The 22,104-nt window shown below is 34.5% G+C and overlaps 2 protein-coding genes across 2 annotated transcripts in view; one reads left to right on the top strand and one right to left on the bottom strand.

Annotated features, from left to right (window-relative positions):
* Positions 1-3,567, top strand: part of LOC132550809 (fermitin family homolog 2-like) — a 40,096-nt gene extending 36,529 nt beyond the window's left edge. The window contains exon 13 of the mRNA XM_060214898.1: positions 150-3,567. Coding sequence (XP_060070881.1) covers positions 150-455 — 306 coding nt within the window. The 3' untranslated portion in view covers positions 456-3,567. The remainder of the gene's footprint in view (positions 1-149) is intronic.
* Positions 3,568-6,374: 2,807 nt separating this feature from the next.
* Positions 6,375-22,104, bottom strand: LOC132550808 (2-oxoadipate dehydrogenase complex component E1-like). The gene is made up of 23 exons (XM_060214897.1): positions 21,981-22,104; positions 20,825-20,948; positions 20,103-20,277; positions 19,831-19,938; positions 19,591-19,702; positions 19,219-19,316; positions 17,850-17,913; positions 17,634-17,707; positions 16,349-16,492; positions 15,585-15,700; positions 15,346-15,421; positions 14,967-15,158; positions 14,520-14,621; positions 14,038-14,169; positions 13,438-13,558; positions 13,171-13,310; positions 12,406-12,562; positions 11,924-12,024; positions 11,417-11,518; positions 10,377-10,622; positions 9,272-9,335; positions 8,838-8,923; positions 6,375-8,021 (listed from the first exon to the last, which is right to left on the bottom strand). The coding sequence occupies exons 1-23, from the start codon at positions 22,102-22,104 to the stop codon at positions 7,920-7,922; spliced, it is 2,760 nt and encodes a 919-aa protein (XP_060070880.1). The 3' UTR covers positions 6,375-7,919.

The following is a 22,104-nucleotide window of genomic DNA, read 5'->3' as shown; positions in this document are numbered from 1 at the left end:
TAAATCAAGTGATCATTAGTATTCTGACCTTTACACCAGTCGTATCTGTGGGCATATTTTCTAGTATTATGCATAGTGTTCTCAATGATGGTTTAGACAAGTAACTGACTATCAGCTGTTGATAACAACATATTAATGTTGTCTTACAGGAGCTACTTGGAGTGGCCTACAACAGGATCATACGGATGGATATTTCAACAGGAGATTCACTGAAGACCTGGCGATACAATACACTGAAGAACTGGCACGTCAACTGGGAAGTAAAACAGGTGTTTCTGGACTTTGAGGGGGAGAGGCTAACTTTTGCATGTTTAAATGCTGACTGTAAAGTGGTTCATGAATACATAGGAGGATATATATTCTTATCAATGAGATCACAGGACAAAAACCAAACCTTAAACGAAGAATTATTCCACAAACTTACAGGTGGATGGAATAAAAGCATTGTTTTGTGATCAGAGCAGTAGTGCCTATCATTACACATGGTATCTCAAAAAAAAAAAGTGACAGAAATGCCTTACTCAGCTGGTCACTGAAAGGTCAGTACAATTTGGGCAATAATCAAGAGCTATCCCAGGATGTAACACAAGGACTCCCTAGGTGGCGCTGTTTGTGCTTACATTCTGTGTAAACGAAAAAATAGACTCTTCAAAAATCTTTGTTTATGTGGATGCTGGATGTCAAAGTGGGAAGTGACGAGAAGAAATTTGTGACATTATCCCAAAGTGTTCTATGTAACCAGTTCATGGGAGATTTGATTGTGTTGTTTAATACCAGTTACTTAGTCACCTGATGTGAATCAGACAGTGTGTGAGAAATGTCACACTGCTATCAGTCAAAAGCAACCTTCATTCATTAGTGCTGAAATGCTCTGTATTATATCATTGTTGTATAGATGGGTTTGCATGATCTCCATGTTATCCTGATACATGCTACTCAATTCTGCACAGAACTTTCCTAAATGCTTGGGTTATATGGTGACTAGGTCCTAACCCACTAACACACAGGGCATATCAGTGGAGTAGAACATTCTGTGTCCTTCTCAACGCTCCTGTAAATTCTTGTAATGAGTTGGGCTCCCCTGAAGTCCTAAATTACATACCCGGTGTGTGACAAATGTATATTGTCTGGAGGCACAGCTTTGTAGTCATTTAAAAATAGCAAATACTGCTGATATATTATTCAAGAAGGTATACTTTCATATGATGCAGTATCATATCTTTCTCTTTGATGTTAAGATTTATCCAGATAGATCACAGCCATTTTATACATTAAACTGTTTGATGAACAAACAAAATTTACTTTAAAAGGAGCTGATCTGACTTCCTGTTGCATGTCTATTTGAAAAACTGAAATAATTGACAGATTTATACAAAATAGGACTTTGTAAGGGGAAAAAAAAATTGCTGTTAACTTCAGACTCATGGTTTCATCACTGCCATTTGGCACCACTTAATTCTACCTATGATAGGCAGGTTGAATTTTGTACTCAGGTGTAAAGGACTAAGGATGTGCATACCTGGTTGAGAATAACTTGTTAATAGTTTCCATCACAAATAGATAGGAAGTTAATTATGTATGAGAAGCTAGGGGTTTACCTTGTGAAACTGTTAAATAAGTATTACACGTGTGATTCAAAGGATATAATCAAGCTGTATTATTTATGATGTAAGTAATACGCTATTTTCTATTTAAGACACTTGTATGTATAAACTTACTTAAATTACACAAGAATGGGTTAAATGATTTTATTTTTTCTTTTCAAGACATTTTTATTGTCAGGTGTGATTTACATTATTTTAGTGGAGATGAAAATCTCTGTTAATTTTTATCCCTCTTTTGTGATGCTCATATAATGACGCTATTTTGTTAAAATGCTGGTGACAATTTCGTGGTGCATTTTGATGTGTACATGTATCAGTCTGTGTCATTCTTGTCAACATGTCTATGTTGTATTGTTTTTATATGTGTGTTTGTAATAAACAAATTTTCAGAGTTCTATAAAAGCTGTATACATTGTATAGATATATTTATGTCATTTTATAATATATTACCAGTATGAATTCAAATAAACCCAACCAATTTATTTCTGGTGCTATGCCTTTTAATTTCTGTAGTACTAGTGATCATGTTTAACCATCCTTTAGTTGTGTCCTAATTCTTCGAATGTTGACTGGTGAAAAATTATTTTGAAATGATGGAAGGCCCGGAAAAGGAAAATATTGCAGTGGCAGTGATTTCAATTGAGAAAGAAATTCACTGATATGATGTGTTAGATCTGAGTTAATATCAATACTTGAAGGCACCGGTAGCTTACTGTTTGGCCTAGATAGTTGGACTTGACATGATTGTAACTGATCATAAGCCAGAATAATTCTTCTGTAGATATTGAAGCACATAATTGATACAGAAAATATCAAGATCGATGAGAATAATAAAAATTGCCAACTCTCTATATTAAGCTGTACTCGCATGTTCAAGAATAGAACATCTTTTTCCTGCTTTATAGTGGAATTTCTCGTCAACACATTTATCAGTGTCAAGACATGCAGTGAATGTTATGTAATTTTATTTGATATATTCATTTCCGTACAATTGATAAAGATTACATTACAATGTTTTTCATATATTTTTTTTTTAATTTTGATTTTTAAAAATATTTTGCATATAAAGGCTGCTTTTCATCATCAATCATTGATTTATACATGTTAATGACTCATTTGTTACAACTTCCTTCATTTATTTGTAGACTGCCCAGATGTGGTCTTGAACCATCTGGTCAAGGACACATAAAAGGTCAGACTGCCTGGACAAGGTTATACTGACTTGCTCTGGTCACTTGTGTATAGATAGACGGAGCATCCTTCTTGGGCTGACCAATACAAGTCGTCATAAACGTATATGACAAATCATGATTTAAAGAAAATTACATAACCAGCCACTGAAATACAGGCTAAAAAGTCTTCCAAGTGTTATACGTGAAAATGAATTTGCTGATACAATTACTAACATTTTGTTTCAGTATCGCCAGACAAGATCTTTTTAAAGAAATGGTTGAAAGATATGTAAAAAGTCCATAAATGGCAAATCTTAGAGATAGATTTAAACATACTCCATCAAAGTTCGCTGTGATTTCAATATTGCTCAATAACCTGTGTTGAATCACAAATGTACTTTTTGCATGTATAGGTATAGGCCTTTTAAAATGTTGAAATCTCAGGGTTACACAAGTGTTTTTTGATGGAATTGGGAACATTCAAACATTTATGGACAGAAAAAACCTATTTGGTCATTGGTCAGCTCTGTGAAGATGTCCTGGAATATTGTTGTTTGCTATGGATGTAATATTGAGTTAACATGTTTTACACGTTCATACTGTGTCTTATACCGCCATGTTTATAGCCCAATCTATATGACCTTGACCTTGTCCTTCAGTCGCTGTGCGGCAGGACGATAAGACCAGGGATATATAGATGTATGCTGGACAGCTGTGGTTTGTTGATAGAGAAATATGTGCCTCTCTGATATTACCAATAGCTAATATGAAATAAACAATTTTAAACTGTTGGTTGATATTGTTTTATTCTTAATATGAGTTAGGCACATTTCACAATGGGAAGATAAATTGAGTTGTCTCCCTTCAACTGTAGCTCAAACATGGAAACTTCATTTCACTGTCACATGGAAATTGAATCATTTTTCTTATGACCAAATGACTTTTATCATGGTTAAGCTTTAATCAAAATGTACAGATACTGAAATATTCTGCAAGATCTTAACAAATTACTGTATAAAGATGAAAACATACCACCATGATAAATCTTTTTACTCCCAATTGTTCGTTATAAATATAAAATGACAAACCATAAGTGTAGATCATACAAGAGCAATCTCACAAGACAACAATTTATATCAAGGGAAGGTCAACTACATGATAAACAGATTAAAAGTCATATAAAATTTTGGTGCTGAAGGACTCTGGAGGTTAATTTTATTTATGAAATCAACTTCAAAGGAAAATACATGATTTTGCTTAATGTTTTACTACATGGTATCACATCTCATTCTATTTTTTAATTATTTAATCCTAAATTCCTTCAAAATCAATTCAGCTTGTCTTAGGTATATATTGGTTACAATATCTTTTATTTTGTATAACATTCTGAGATAAACTATTTTCCTGTAAAAATGAATTCTGCACTGGCTAAATAACTAAATAAAAATCCCTTCTGTAATGGCTTCTTCAATGTGACATTCCTGTAATATATTGCTAAGGAAGATTCAACTCACAAGTATGTGTTTCAATATAATGAACCATACAAGGGCACGTTTTCAGGTCACATTTTTGAAAAATGGGTTTTTCATTGCAACATGTGTCATACTTAACAGAAATACAAAAGTAGTTCTTCTTAAAGATTTACGAATGAACAGCTTACTTGATTATTAGAACAATTTAATGTAAATGCTCTGCATGCCGCAACTACATTTCTAACACTTCTACAAGGCTTCATCCTAATCACTAAATACATTGCCAGAGTGATGACAATAACATAATGCATCCTGAAAATTCCTTTGAGAAATGACTGATGACAGGGCTAACCTATAAATGTATACATGTGTGGAACAAGACAAACGTTATACACAAAGTGTTTTGACATTTCATTTTCATCTCCAATTTATCAGTAATTTTACATAGCCCTCTTACAACCTATCATTAGGGATAAAATCTTCCCCCGAGGTGGTTGGTTAATGGCAGTAACAATGCAAAGAAAACAATTCTGCACAAGACTGGATTTTAAACTCCCCATCATCAGCTAGTGGGCTATTCAAATTGTTCTGTGTCCATGGTCTGTCTGTCAGTAAACTGTTTTTGTTATTGCTATTTCTTGGTAAGTACTAGATGGATCTTTCTCAAATTGCATATGTAGGTTCCCCTTGGTTCTTAGTTGTGCCCGTTTGATTTTGGGACTGATCAGAAAAAAAAATGGCCAACAGGTGTCATATTATTAAGTAAAAAAAAACAGAGAAGAGAAGAAAAGAAGGTAAAAGATCCAACTTTCAAAGAGCAAATAAAGATAAAACAATGTTGAGCGCTAAGATCCCTTTGGGGTCTCTTGTTTATCATGGAATGAGTATCTGAATCCATTATGTTAAAGTTTAAATGATGATGAAACCGAGCATTTATGAAATTCAACATGGCATATAAGATATAAAGACAGGAATAAAGCATGACATCACCATATATACCATGATTATTTTTGCTACAGTAGTTGTTTTCTGTTGCTTAATTACTGATAATTGAATTTTACACAAAGTTGAACTTCCATGTATATTAGTATCTCCTGATAGCAAAATTTTATCTTTGTAAGTAAATTTGCATGAATGTTTCAAAATGGAAAAGCCATGAAAACACCATCTGGCTTTACTAAATATCTGCAAGTGCTAGAACTAAAAATATAACACAAAACAAAGCTCACCATATTATTACCCCCTCCCCTCATCACATCAACACACATCACATTCAAATGGTTACATATATAAAAATACTTTTTGAAATTTCACCGGCTTAAAGGTAAATATGAAGCAAATATTCAAACAACCACTTTATCTCATATTCCAAAAATTAAGAAAAGTAATGACCAGTCATCACCAATGACATATATCCTGTAGTTACATATATATAGACAACACCTGTTACATATATCTAGTCATCACCAGTTACATATATATAGACAACACCTGTTACATATATCTAGTCATCACCAGTTACATATATATAGACAACACCTGTTACATATATCTAGTCATCACCAGTTACATGTATATAGACAACACCAGTTACATATATCTAGTCATCAATAGTTACATATATCAAGTCATCACTACTTACATAAATATATCCAGTCATCATTGGTAACATATATCCTGTCATCACTAGTTACATATATCCTGTCATCACTAGTTACATATATCTAGTCATCACTAGTTACATATATCAAGTCATCACTAGTTACATAAATATATCCAGTCATCATTAGTTACATATATCCTGTCATCACTAGTTACATATATCTAGTCATCACTAGTTACATATATCAAGTCATCACTAGTTACATAAATATATCCAGTCATCATTAGTTACATATATCCAGTCATCATCAGTTATATATATTTAGTCATCATTAGTAAAATAAATTTAGTCATTACTAGCTATATATATCGAGGTCATTACCAGCTAAATATATCATTTCATTACCAGTTATATACATTTAATCATTACCAATTATATATAATTAGTCATTACCAATTATATATAATTAGTCATATATCAATTATATATAATTAGTCATTACCAGTTAAATTTATATAATTAGTCCATTCACCATCAGTTACATTATATCCAGACATCACTTGCTTTATATTGGTTTATGACTGTAAGGTCCTAATTGCATATCAATGGAAACAAATCTAAATACATGAGCATCTCTAAATATATTAATATCACAATGAAATCTGTTTAGTAGCAGTGTAAATAAAATCCATTCAAACTTAAATTGTTTGTAATTTCAAATAAACTCTTTAAGTTTTAAAATACATATATCAAGTCATGCCAATATTGTTTACCATGCCAGCATATCTTTTAATTAATGCCAATTCAGAAGTACCATCAATATCAAAATCTAATCTGACCCCTTTGACATAAATTCCAAACATAAAATTTAAATATTTCCTAAAAAGCAACAGGTATATTGAGAAGTTCAAATCAACTCCTTCAATAGTTGTATTTCCCATTCTGAAAACCACACTTAGGTCCAAAGTAAATGTTCTTACAAACAAGAAGAAAAAACGTAAGCATTTTCAACATCTGAAATTCAATACATTACACAAAGGCTTTTAAATGGTTTCATACAGCATCTGGAAAAGGCGTAGGATGTCTATTTAAACCCCAGGTACTGGTTGACAAGTAACTTCTGTGTGTACTTGGGTAGTCCTGATTAAAATGACACTAGGTACTAGTTAACCCTTTGCTTACTGAAACAGCCAAGCACTGTCAAAATGTAATGGGCATCAGCATCAAAAAAAAATTCCACATTCCTAAAATGTTTTGTATATTTGTAAGGATTTAATAAATATATGTATATTACATTCATGATTTGTGAACGCTATTCAAAAACAAATACTATCTGTTAAAATATTGGTATAATATAACAATGACGTGAGGTTGTGACAACATTCAATTAGGTGATCAAATAACATCACTAGATAGCTACACTAAGGGTATTGAGGGGCCTATTAATGTGAAGATAACAAATGACAAATGGTTTCCTGTCCAGACTGAAAACTTGCAGCTTTAAAAAGGTGGATTTGGCCTGACTTCGCAAAGAGTAACTTCAATAAAATGTGACAATATTCCATTCCACTGTATACATAAAAGATAAAAAAGAAAAAAAAAAATATTGAGCCTTCAAAGTAAATCATAACTTTCTGACCAAAATGAAAATTGAATATCTTGAATTCATAATTTTGTAGATATTTTGGTAATTTTTTTACAAAGAGACATTTATTACAAAAGTAAACCATGTTACTTAAGAAGGCAAAGTTATGGTTTTTCTGAGCAACACCTAATTTTGAAGCTTGCCAAACAATTTAATTTTATGACATGACTAAATAACAGCATTTGTGACAAACCAAACTAGCTTAATCCTTCTGATTGTCATTACTAATTCTTGTTTATAAAACACAAATCTGATTATTCTCTTAGAAAAAAAATTAAAACGGTCTTCTTACAACAGACAGTCTCTGTCATTTCTTTGTTACATAAAGCCTTGTTAAGTAGCAACATCTCGGTACCATGCACAATTAAGTTACAAACATACAGGTGCATTACATGAACAGCAGTTAGCAGTCTACAGGAATGGTCAACTGAAGGTGTCCAGCAGAAGTTGTTGTGCTTCAGCCCGATGAACTTCCCCGATCCCAGTGGCTGGGCAGCCCAAGTGATCGCGACCAACATATCGAAGCTACAATCAAACATTGTGTTACACAAAATGTAAAGATACTTCATGCACTGAAAGTACTTTCTATTTCATATATCAGTCAAATAGCTTTCCTTCTACCCACTATATTAAGTTGTGTACATTGTAAACTACTGTAATGATTTCATTTGGTTTAATTTTAGATCATAACATTTCAAATTAAATTCGCACATATTTATATTCACTTTAACTTAATGTAGATATCTTACACAAATTTGAAATGATCAAATTGGTTTACAGAAGAATATCTGACAGGAATTTTCACTGAAGTATGTGTCCCACTTTGAAATTGCCTTAATTGTCTTTAAAACATTTAAACATTGAAAACAAAAGATAATTTGATTAAATGAGTCAAAAATCCATTTGAAATCTTCAAGTAGGTTACTTTCATAAGGCATTTAAAAAATTCCAAGCCATACACTAAATTTGGTTGCAATAACACTTCTGATATACAGAACTGAACACTTTCACTTAATGTTGATATGAACACCAGTGGAAAATAACACCTTAGTTTCACTTCGATCCCTTCACATGTGATAAGAAAAATACATTTGTAGTGAGTTAAAATTGAACATTTCAGAAAAAGTCTACAATAACAGGAAAAAGAAAATGTGGCGTCTGTTAAAAAAGAAAACTCTGTAAATGAAATGAATCACCCTGAACAGAACTTTGGTAGAATGTAAAACAGAGAACATAACCTAGACAAACAAAGACATAAAAATATATTATCAAAAGAGCCATTAATACAAGTATTGTATAATTATATAACTTGTGTAGAAATGAATAACTGAGGATTCTCACCTTACGTCCCACTAGGTTTTCAAATCTAGGAGAGACAAATGTCCAAGCCCCCATGTTACGGTGCTCCTCCTGGCTCCACACAAAATCTGTCATCAAATTTAAATCATTTACCAGTAATAAGCACACCCTAGAATGTATACAGCATTACCATCACTTTGATAGAAAAATCAACAAAAAATGTATATTTCATCATTCCTGAAATCTGTTTCCAAGTAGTACTTAGTAATCACTGTGACTATAAATTGATTGAAACTAATATGTATAAGATCATCTAAGGAGACCCTGACTATGGAATTATATCTATACAAAGATTTTTCAGAAATCTGCTGTATACCATCATGATGTCCATGTATATATTGATTATTCAACAATATCTATACAAAGATTTTTCAATGGAGTTTTCTATTGAAAACGATGAGGAAACAGTCGGTTACCTTTTGCACTTGGAAATTTAACAAGCTCTGCCTGTAGTTCTGCTGTAGGGAATGGACACAGGCTCTGAAATATGGACGTCACTGTGTTCAGAAGATGCTATTACTGTAGGATACACATTATATATTTCAAAGAAAATGAAATGAAACAAAGAGTGCAGCTTTGGTTGTTCACAGGCTGGTTAGAGATAACTAGTGGGTTGTGAAAACTTTCAAATACAGTCAAACCTCGATTACTAAAAGTGTCAGAGTTGTGAAAAAAACTTTGAGCTATTGAAGTATTCGAGTTATAAAAAGTTTTTTTTTTATGAAGTATAGCTTGCAGTAACAAACAAACTTGAGGCTATTTGGGTCAATAATATGCAATTTCAGTAAATCTATTCAAAAGTTATATGAAGTTTCAAACTGGAAATTAAAGTGCACAAATTCACATCCAACACAAAAAAACAACTGTTTTAGAGTGTCCATGTCGTCGAATATATCTATAAGTGACACTTAGAAATGTGACACTTCAAGTAGGATTTTGGTTTCTGGGACCAAAGTTTTACTTTGAATCATCAGGTTTTTTTTTTTTATCAAACAAAATTAATGAAACCATGAGTGTTTCTTTTTGTAATAATAGCCGGTCAGAATTTATCTTCACAAATTAAAGAGGTTATCCAAGTTTTTGTTACTGAGATAAAAAAAAAAGAGTTTTGATGATACCAACAAAGTATTTCAAGTTTAGTGAGTTATTCAAGTTTTCCGAGTTCAAATTAACAAAGTTTGGCTGTATGAATTAAACAAAATTAGGAACATCTTTCATTATTTCACAGCTATAAATTATTAGACAAATTACCTTGATACATTTGAAGTGGATTTTTTGTTTTTGCCTGTAACACTGTTTTTTGTTTTAGTGGCAGCAATTAGTAGTTTTTACAAACCACTGGTGAACTCTAATTAGCCTTTTGAAGAACAGGGGCCAAATGTTTAAATTTATTATCAGACAGACAATACTCGTATGAATACATCTATATTCTAGAAAGTGATACTGCAAAAAGAAAACCATTATTCTCTGATTAGCAATAATATTCTATATGCCAAAAAAACTGTAAAACTGCACACTTACCTCCAGTCGTATAATGGCAGTGTCCTGGAGATTTTTACTGTCCCTTTCTTTCTGAAGGTTGTAGAAATGCTTGCCTGTACAGAATATGACCTTAGCGACTTTGTCTCCTTTTACCCCTGGGTCTCCAAGGACAGGCTTAAAACTAGTACCAGGTGTCATATCTGAGAGTGAGGATGTGGCAGCTGACAGACGCAGTAGGACCTTTGGGGCAACTACAACCAGGGGCTTACGATAGTTTCTTACCATCTGTTGAAATTGAAACCTATACATTTATATGGTATTCAAATACAATTATTTACTCTTTAATTTTGCTGGAAGGTAGAACATCTTCAAATTACCATTTGGAAGCTATGCAGTAAAACACATCTTCAAATATCAACTGTAAATTCAGTTTTCTTTTATCAATATGCATGTAAAATTTTCTTATTGTGATTGCAAATTGTTGTGAAGTATCCCAACTGTTCATCAAGATAGACAATGCAAATTTTCATCCAAAAGTCACATGTCTGAACTTACCTGTCTCTTCAGTAGGTGGAGTGACTGGGCGGTGGTCATGTGTTTGGACTTACCTGTCTCCTCAGTAAGTGGAGTTACTGGACACTAGTCATAGGGCTGGACTTACCTGCCTCCTCAGTAGTTGAAGTTACTGGGTGATGGTCATAGGTTTGGACTTACCTGTCTCTTCAGTAGGTGGAGTTACTGGGCGGTAGTCATTGGGTTGGACTTACCTGTCTCTTCAGTAGGTGGAGTTACTGGGCGGTAGTCATTGGGTTGGACTTACCTGCCTTCTCAGTAGTTGGAGTTACTGGGCAGTAGCTATGGGGTTGGTCTTATCTGTCTCCCCAGTAAGTGGAGTTACTGGGCGGTAGTCATAGGGCTGGACTTACCTGTCTCCTCAGTAGTTGGAGTTACTTGGCAGGAGACCTAGAATTGACTTATCTGTCTCCTCTGTAGTTGGAGTTACTGGGCAGGAGACCTAGGATTGATTTATCTGTCTCACTGGCAGGTTGAAGTAGTGGAAGTTTCTGCATTGGACTTACCTGTCTCCTCAATAAGTGGAAGTACTGCGCAGAAGTTGTGGGGTTTGCCACCTGAAGGTTGACTTGATCGCTGTCAACCTTATGTTCACTACTGTCACACATCTATAATTCAAGTCAACAAGTTCATTACACAGAGAATAACAAAATGAATTCATGTTTATAATGAAGTCTTATAGGTTGGAAAATGTCCTCAAAAAACTGACCTCTTAGTTTACTACCTTTTGTCATTAACCAGACTTCATGATCACAGAATATTTTCCAGACAGAACATAATAAAAAATAAAACATTATTTGTTTTTCTTACTTAATAATTAATTGATTTCTAGCAATGAAAAAAATCAAACTACTTAATGAATATATTTATCCTGTCTTCATAATTTTTTTTTTATGAAATCTGTCACTTGACAGGAAAATGCTTCAAAAACAATATGAATGGTAGTATAAGGACAGCTGGTATCATAATTGATATGTTCTTGTTAATATGTTCATGTAGACCCTAGAATTTACCTGTAGGAACCTTTCCATACGACAAGATGAGTGTTCTGGTCCGGCTCCATCCATACCATGAGGTAGTAACATAACCAGTCCTGACTGTAAGAGCCATTTGTCTGTAACACATAATACAGAGTCACAGATGATTCTATAAACAAATTAAATCTATATCTCAGTCCTGGACAGCTTTCTGCTGTTTACTCCAGGGAAGTTCAACTACTTAACAGGGAAACCATGATATGAAATGAAAGGTACAAATAATGTCCATGACTTGCTTGCAATGAGGCAGGGCCGACATTTTACTTTAGAGAAGTCCAGATGTGTGCTTAATACCGGGTAATCAAATATCGTTTATTTGTGAATGTATTGAACATCATTATATATGGGTAGACTCATTAGGCATGAGCTTATTGAATAAATATGAAGGTGATAAAAATGTTTCAGGACTGCTGCAAAAATGATTTAGTTAATCTTTTATCCGGCATCTCACAACCTACCTTCTCCACTGGCAATGTAAGTATCAATGATAATCTGGGCTCCATTGAAGAAATCTCCAAACTGGGCCTCCCAGATGACTAAGTTATTGGGGTTCTCAAGACTCATGCCATACTCAAAGCCAAGGACTGCTTCCTCAGTCAGTGCACTGTTGGCCACCTACATATCAACAACATTAGCAAGGCTACCTAAATACTTCATAGAATCAGTTATACAAGAAGTATGGGGGGAGGTAATGTATAAGAAATGAGTTTATCAGTAATTTCCAAAGGTTCTTTGAAATTGGTAGCTAATAAGATATCTGATCAATTGTTCCTTGATTAACTTGAGAGTACTTATAGCATATAGAGTAAGGTAGAATTACAGTTACAGTGATTGCTATAGGTACAAGAAGCAAAGGACTTTCATTGTGTAATAGGTGAGGCAAACTAGATGAAAAAGGCATTTTGGACTTTGTAATAAAGTTTAATTACATAGAAACAGTCAGGGAAGCAAACCCCATTCACAAAATAACAAAATATAAAACAACATTTCCAAGGCATGGGGGTGGGGGGATGGGGTTTAAGTGGATGTTTGCATCATTCTTAGGTCTGACAATGTTCTTGCCATGACAAAATAACTAAAAAAATGGAATACTTTTTTTTTTTGTTTGACGCTTTTCCAGTCAGATATTTTTAAGCGATCAAGTTTTGGTAACTTAATGTAAAAACCTGACAAAGTTATGGCCATTACAAACAAAACAAAGATCATGTGTGTTGTGGCTGTACCTCCATGTAGCCTTTCTGATGATCAGACATGTGGTTGAGGGGTATGACAATGTTATCTGTCTCCTGGTCAACAATCATCCCATGTCTGTGACTGAATGTGCCACGCCCAACATCTTGTCCACTGATCCGTACATTGAAGCCTAAGATGTTTTGTAACAAAAGTATAACATAAGGCACAAAAGCACAAGCAATAATTTCACCACCTCACAAATATGAAAGCAAATTTTCAATATGTAAAATCTCACAGACTTGCTGTATATATCTTACCTTGGTACAGGAGTGACCCGAATGCCAGCGCCTCAGCTGTTGCCCAGTCTAGGTCATTGCCCTCAGTTATTCTCTGTAGACGCCGCTCCACATGGGTCTTCTGTATAGTGGGGTGCACATTCTGAAAAAAGTTTTATACTGCCTTATACACAGCCCATTACAATCTCTACTCCATCATGTACTTTAGGGCCAATCTCTACTCCATTATGTACTTTAGGGCCAATCTCTACTCCATTACGTACTTTAGTGCCAATCTCTACTCCATTACGTACTTTAGGGCCAATCTCTACTCCATTATGTACTTTAGGGCCAATCTCTTCTCCGTTATGTACCTTAGGGCCAATCTCTACTCCATTATGTACTTTAGGGCCATGCAGAGAAACAATCATGAAACATTTTCCATCTGTTATTAATGCTTTAGTCAGTCTGTCTGTCATTATCTCGATATTCAATGTTCATGGTCTTCTAGTAATGTCATTGACAGAGAGAGCTGTTTTATAAATTCACAGGGAAATTACTTAACTTAGTGTAGATAATGATAGCAATTTTATTTGGCTACATGATATGAATTTGTCATATTTTTATTTGTATGAGTTTTACCTGGTCAGAAGGAATGTCAACTGACTTGGCTCCAACAAACTTGAGGATATCTGATGCCACACCTGTGTCCCATGTTGTTACAGAGTCTGATGCCTGAACCAGTCCTGACCATTGTTGCTGAAGATGTCGCTGCTGTAAACATAAGTCTGTTACTTTACAAAATGCATACAAATAGTTCTAGTGCTCAAGTACATCACTGGTCATTGATATGTACCACAGCACATTCCCATCTTTTAAACATAACTGTCAACTCTCCTAAAACTTCCATATTTTTGTAGAGCTTCAGAGAAATTCCAATTGGGGGCAAATCTCCTGGAATCTACCAGCTTTTAATAGTGAGTAATTATCTATCTCAGGGACTCTTATGATACACATATGATGCTAGCAGCATTTGGAATTATCTGAAGTCAAAGGTATTGTTAAACGCAAGAGCCTAAGTAATAAAGATAAAGCTTACATATTATGAATTTGCATGTATTCACCTGAGGAATGTGTGTGTCCACTGCACTCATGTCCTTGGCCAGAGTCTCTGACCACTCCTGGATAGCCTTGTCCAGCACATCCCGTCCACACACACCCTCATCCTACATAGGCAGACAAGATCAATAGAAGTCAGCATCCTTACAGAACATGTCGGACTGAATAAACCATTCAGAAACTTTGATAATATTCTTTATCAATAATTGAACAGCTATTTGTTAAAAAGTTGTGGCATCCAGAATCAAATTAAGGCTTTTTATCCATGTATTTTTTGTTTCTGATAATCCTTACGTGTTCATCTGTTATAGACACACTGTTCAGGTATTGTTTTGTGCCAAACAAGGCTTCTCTTTGAAAATAGCTTTGATATGAGTCTTTTTCCTGATTAATATCTTGAATCAAAGCATAACATGAAAACTTTTCTTGACCTCTCCCCATATGGTACTCACCACAAGTTTGTTGGCATACATGTCTGGTATACTGGTGCGACTGTTGATGGTACGATACATGATGGGCTGGGTAAACGAAGGATCGTCAATCTCATTGTGTCCATACTTCCGGAAGCATATGAAGTCAATGATGACATCTTTACGAAATTTGTTTCTGTAGTCCATGGCTATAGTGGTGGCTCTCATAACATCCTGTACAAATAGAGGTACAGTATTGTAATGGTGTAAAGGGAGATCACCCAACTTAGGAAATCAGAGAAAGCCTCAGCCATCGTTTCAAAGGAAAATTTCTCAAGTTTTTTCTCAAAAATATCCAAAGGGTATTCTTATGTTCATGACATTGCTATTAATACATGTACAAGTATGTTGGTCTGCTTACCTCTGGGGAATCAGCATTTACATGAAGAACTGGGTAACCATTCATTTTGGCCAAATCACTGCAGTATCTAGAGGACCTGAAGTTGAATTAACATTATACTGTACAGACAATTAAAAAGGCATAGTTTTTTTCTTACATAAAATTATCAAAGTAAGTGTTAACCTATCTTTCACCAGAAGCATTCATTTCAGAGGTCAGAGTTCAGAGGACAAAGTCTGCTTGTTATAGAGAACATGTACCTGCCACGTTCTGCCTCCGTTGTAAATCCAACCTGGTTGTTGATGATGAGATGAACACTGCCTCCGACTCTGAAGTGAGGACATTCAGCAAACGCAAATGTCTCTGCAACAACACCCTGCAAATAGATTTCATTTAACAATCAAACATTAATAATTTTTGAGAACATTTCTTAACTTAAACAGAAACCTTCCAGTAAGAAGTTAGTACATAGCTCTGCAATTTGACAAAAAAAATAATGAAATATCAGGATTAATCAATTGTTTGTAAATATAAGTGGTTTTGCTTTCACTTTCCTATCAAATGATTCAATTATCCAACAGATGCAGGATTGAATAATATAACCGAAAAATTATCTTAGTCTTACATGGTAACATACCAATAATTGTGAAAAGCAACTATCATATACCGATAGTTGTGTATGAAAAGTTATGACATCTACAGTTCAAGACATATATCCTCAAATATCTTTAATGAACTTTGGAACTTTGACAAACTACTTTATTAAAATTTTTCCTTTTTTTTAGAATTTTTGAAAACATCGAAATAAAGGTTCTTTATGGGTTTGTATGGTTATTGATCTTGAGATATTGGAATGTGGGCTGTAGGAAAGAAAATTCTGGAACGCTGAAATGAAAAGTTTTCAGTCACAACAAAGAATCACCTTCAAAAGCTCAAAAAAGGTAGCTAGACTGACATTGTTATAAGATGTGATGAAAATAGCAGGAAAGCAACTAACCTTCAAAAAATATGAGACATCACTTACCTGAGCAGAAAAGGAGGCATCACCATGCACCTGTAGGCAAAGCACCTTGTCCCCAGGGGACGTCCCTTCTTCATCACAGTAGTCTCCCTCTCTTAGAGTCTGCTGTTTGGCTCTCACCTTTCCTGCAGCTACTGGGTTGTTTGCCTGAAATAAAATAGCAAGTGAAATTTCTTTCTTGTACTTACTTCATCAAGCATACACAGCTAATAAAATATCAGAGATCATGGATTTCTTATTCTCACATTCAACAAATGCAACCATTTAATGAATACTTCATTAACTTTGAAATTCATTAATCTCTACCACAAAAAATAATTTGACATGGATTTATATTTATTGAATGATTTATGACATTCAATTTGCATGATATTTTTTTTTTTCATTTCAACAAAATATTTTGAGGAAATAAAATGAAAACAGAAGGTTCAAATAATTATCGTGGAATCAGATAAACATTACATTATACCAACCTCACCTCTAAGTGGGAAGGATTTGGAATCAGGGATACATTAAATTATACCAGCCTCACCTCTAAGTGGGAAGGATTTGGAATCAGGGATACATTAAATTATACCAGCCTCACCTCTAAGTGGGAAGGATTTGGAATCAGGGATACATTAAATTATACCAGCCTCACCTCTAAGTGGGAAGGATTTGGAATCAGGGATACATAACATTATACCAGCCTCACCTCTAAGTGGGAAGGATTTGGAATCAGGGATACATAACATTATACCAGCCTCACCTCTAAGTGGGAAGGATTTGGAATCAGGGATACATTAAATTATACCAGCCTCACCTCTAAGTGGGAAGGATTTGGAATCAGGGATACATAACATTATACCAGCCTCACCTCTAAGTGGGAAGGATTTGGAATCAGGGATACATTAAATTATACCAGCCTCACCTCTAAGTGGGAAGGATTTGGAATCAGGGATACATTAAATTATACCAGCCTCACCTCTAAGTGGGAAGGATTTGGAATCAGGGATACATAACATTATACCAGCCTCACCTCTAAGTGGGAAGGATTTAGAATCAGGGATACATAACATTATACCAGCCTCACCTCTAAGTGGGAAGGATTTGGAATCAGGGATACATAACATTATACCAGCCTCACCTCTAAGTGGGAAGGATTTGGAATCAGGGATACATAACATTATACCAGCCTCACCTCTAAGTGGGAAGGGTTTGGAATCAGGGATACATTAAATTATACCAGCCTCACCTCTAAGTGGGAAGGGTTTGGAATCAGGGATACATTAAATTATACCAGCCTCACCTCTAAGTGGGAAGGGTTTGGAATCAGGGAAACATGTACATTGTTACTGCCATATTCCAGATCAGTTGATGTATCTACAACAGGGAAAAGACAATTTTTTATCATGAAACATTTTACCTTAAAATTACTATCTTTCAGGATTCATTTTTTTCATTGCATATAATTATGAATATAATTTATTATCATAAATTGATAAAGAGTCTTACATATACCTACATAAATGAGAAAGAACATCTCCAGTCCCTACGGCACCTGGTGGAAGCTCTGTCATACCTTTCATCTGGAAATGAACATCAAACATGCCATTGCAATCAATGCTGTCATGACAATGTAATTTACTCTAAAAAAAGAAAATGAAAACATCAATCATCGGTACCGGGGTATTTATATGGCAAAAGGTCCTAGTTTGATAGTTTTTCTTAACCACATCTACAGCAGTTTCAGTAAAAATGCTGTCACATACTACAGTTGTTAGATATAATCACTGGTACTCTACTTTCTTATTGTGAGCCGTAGTTTATGTTTCAGGCCTTAGTCTTATTAGATATGGTAATCACTTTCCATGTTTAGAAACACCTAACACTATGCTGTACATTGACTATGTATTCCTTTTAGACAAATCATGACAATGTTAGTTGTATAAAATACCTTATTCTTTCACATTACTTCAAGAAGATACCTTATCCAGAATTCAATATATTTATTTTATATTTGAACATTTTAAGAGATTTTGCATATAACAGAGGTCACCCACCTAAGCAGTCACCACAGTTGATACTGCTTAATTTTGGAACACAATACTAAACTTTACACCACAAAGGCTTGCAAATGGACTATGGAGCTGAAATGACCATATCCATGATCAGTCACATTAGCCCATTTGCCGATGAGCTTCATTTTGAAGCTCCCATAGATTCAACCTGGCATCTTCACAAAAAGTAATGTCCCATAGACTGTGGTGATGTCAGTAGACTAGAACCTTTATCTCCCCAACAAGTCTTCAGAAACATTGTGCTTCCCATCCATGGCCACTCTACAGTAGCAGAGCTGCCACCATATGTGATGTGCAGTGGGATGCAATGGAGCAGTCACACCAATCCACGTGCTGGTTACAGTCGATGTCGCTTAACTTTGGAACATGGACACGACACTCAACCACTAAAGCTAGCTATTGGACTATGCAGCTGACTTGGCCATATCATAAACTATCAAAATATTTAAAGATAAATAGTTTATGATGTTTTTGTTGGTTTGAAATATATTAACAAATCTTATGTAAAGTTATTGTCTGAATCTGATTAAGTGTTTATTTTATACTGTGACAACATTATAAGTTATCCATTAGCATCAATCTTATTAATCTTATAACAGGAATGTCAAGATATTGTAACATTTATGTACCATCACAGTAACTGGTGCAAAAGTAAATAAACACAAGCATGTATGTATCATCATGTCTTTTGTATCATTAAAACTGCTTACAAGTCTGGAACAAGTTTTCAGTCTGCAGTAGTTCAATCCCAAGATTTCAGCTGTGTGCGACAGTATATAATACAGAGAATTTGGGGTGCCAGTCAAACCTTACCTTCTGGTACATGATGACAGGAGGGAATTGCAACATACAGGTAAGGAAGTTTAACCGTCCTCTGTGGGGCATACATATCACTATATCTGACACTCCACCTGAAGAAATCAGTCATACACAAATTAACCTTAACAGAAAACAGTTGATAAACTGACATAACCAACATTCAGTGAACTAACTACATGGCCTTGGTTCCTAATACACTTTTCCATGTTACAACAACACTGATACATACTGTAAATACACTGATATTTTACTTCTCTGAAATATTTTATTATCAGAATTAAGTGTTCTTTCACTGCTGATAGTTTTTTGACATGAACTGATCCACATATGTTTGTTCATTATGAGTACATACAAGTCAACACTTACTCTCTGAGCTCTTCTGGAAAATCTCTTTAAACATCCCCATCATACTTTCACCTCCTTCCCCTCCATATCGTTTCACTGTTGTGAACTTGTTTGCCAGGAAATGGTCAAATGCCTGTAATAAAAAGATCATTTATCAATCAAAACACAGTTGTCAGTGGTATGTAATGTTTTCAGTGCTGAATGAATGTAAGAACTTTTTAGCATATTCATATACATACACTATGTGTATGCCCTACATACCTGGCATCTCAACATAAGTGTTGCCAAGGAAATCTTCTGATCAGGAGAGAATTCTTTGTTTCTTTTTGATTCAAATGCTTCTGCAAACCAGTTGCGTTCTTCCTCTGTCTATATAAAGTAATGAGAAAGACATAACGAAAAAAGACAGCGAAATTACAGTACCATTTCAGCAAACCATACAAAGAAATCTTTACAATACTTTAAATAAACAAATTTGTTGATTCATTCTAAGTCCATGAAGAGGTTAATAAACATTTATGTATTATAATTACCTCTAGATGGTCAAACTCTGCAGCTATGGGTCCACAGTACTCCTTGTCGAGAAACTTTACCATCTGAGACAGAGTCATTGTACCCTGGTCGGTACATAAGATGCCCTCTGTAGAGAAACTGTCCTGGCTGTCAACTGACAAACCATACTTTGAGGGACACAGCTCTGGTACATCCCTTTAGTAAAAACAAATCTGTTATCATCAAAATGCATAAGTGTCATCCAATGGAAGTTTTGTGAGCCCTATCTACATCTGGTCAATGGTAAAGGCATGCTTATGCTATGAAATTTGCTTAATTCAAGACTATTAATTAAAGTATTTTTACATCTGAAATACAATTTCAGGTCAGTCTGTACAGACATCTGAAAACAATACTAATGTATAAAAGCATGCCAACAGTTATAACTGAATCTTGACTGGATGACCTTCAGAGGTGACAAACTAACTGGTAACACTACATTTTTTTCCAACCTTGGAATGTTAAGGAGTTTGAAATAAAATAAACTTACTTTTGATATTTAATGGTATCTTTTCTCTTTATTTCCATTCTTACAGCACAGTTGAATATTACATTGATACTTGAAATTACCCCACTACTAAATATCAATTCCACAAAATTAAAATTTCTAACAAAATCCAATTTATGTGAGTGGAGTGAGTAAAATATGATAAAACTACAGTTTTGGGTCTAACCCAAACTGCAGCTATTTAACCAAGCTTACTCAACAGTCTGCAGTCTAAGAGGATCCAGCATGGCTTGTCTATGACCATACTTTCTATAGGCTTCCACTAACCGGTACACATTAGCATTCTGTGCTCTGTTAGAGATCACATTCTGGCTGACCTCTACAAATAATTGGTAAACAAATTACAACAAGAGATTCCACAGAGATATTGGCACTCACTAATTTTTTTATCTATATTTGTTCTTTAAAAGTTAAATGTTTTCCTTACTTTTTCTTTTTTTCTATTTTTTTGCTTTATTTGAAAATTCCTCTTATATAATAGCAATCTTTAACTGTCAAATCAAAAATGGCCACCTGTCTGTCATTTTCTTTTGGGATCAAGGAGATCCTACATAAGAAATTCAAGAATGGTCCACTGTATGTAATTCTCAAGAAGTAGTGATAACAAATTAGCATTATTGAAATCTAACCAGCTGAAAACCATCTGTTGAAAATCAAAAGGGAACAATCAGGGACCAAGGGGAACCTATATTTATTTGAAAAAGATCTATTTGATACTTCCAAGAAATGGTAATAAAAAACTTTCCATTGTCAAAATTAAGGGGGGACCTACAAATGAAATCCGAGAAATATCCTTCCAGTACTTCTCAAGAGATAGCGATAACAAACTCAACTGTCAAAATCTAAGATGGCCGTCTATCGGCCATGACGTTTTTCTGATCAGTCTCAAAATTCAATGGGTACAATTAGGAACAAGGGGAACTTACACATCAAGTTTCCGAAATATCCTTCCAGTACTTTTTTTATCTTTTCTGTTAGTTTTCTTGCTTTGTTTATTTTTGATGTGTATTTATATCACAATGCCGTTCATACAGGCAAATCAAACTATGTATTAATGTTTATCTCAATTTTTCATGGAAACCAAAGGAGAGGTGTGTCTCACCATCGTCCAATCATTAGCGATGACCTTGACCTTGATCCTATTGTGTGCTGTATGGATAATTTCACTACAAATATTTGACACGGACTAATAAATGCATATTGATGACAAGTGTAAATACGATATCCTGTCGAAAAAAAACGAAATTAAATCTGACAAATAAAATCCATGAGGTGTCTATGGAGTAGGTAAACGTTGCTGATCAGGTGTAAACAACGCCAATTTTGTGGCGAGTCGCAGCATTATACTTACGGGTCGAATCATGTTTCTTTAACGGTTTGTATCCGTAGACACCCTTCTGTGAGTGGTAGCATGCCGTAACCGCTGGATTCAACCTTCCTACGGTGAACAAACACCGAAGTTTTGGCAATAACAT

Source organism: Ylistrum balloti, unplaced genomic scaffold (genome assembly GCF_031769215.1).
Source record: "Ylistrum balloti isolate Yb309-2 unplaced genomic scaffold, AGI_CSIRO_Ybal_v1 Utg370152, whole genome shotgun sequence".
NCBI classification, from domain to species: domain Eukaryota; kingdom Metazoa; phylum Mollusca; class Bivalvia; order Pectinida; family Pectinidae; genus Ylistrum; species Ylistrum balloti.
Note: the sequence above shows the minus strand (reverse complement) of the source record. Positions and strands in the feature narration are given on the sequence as shown.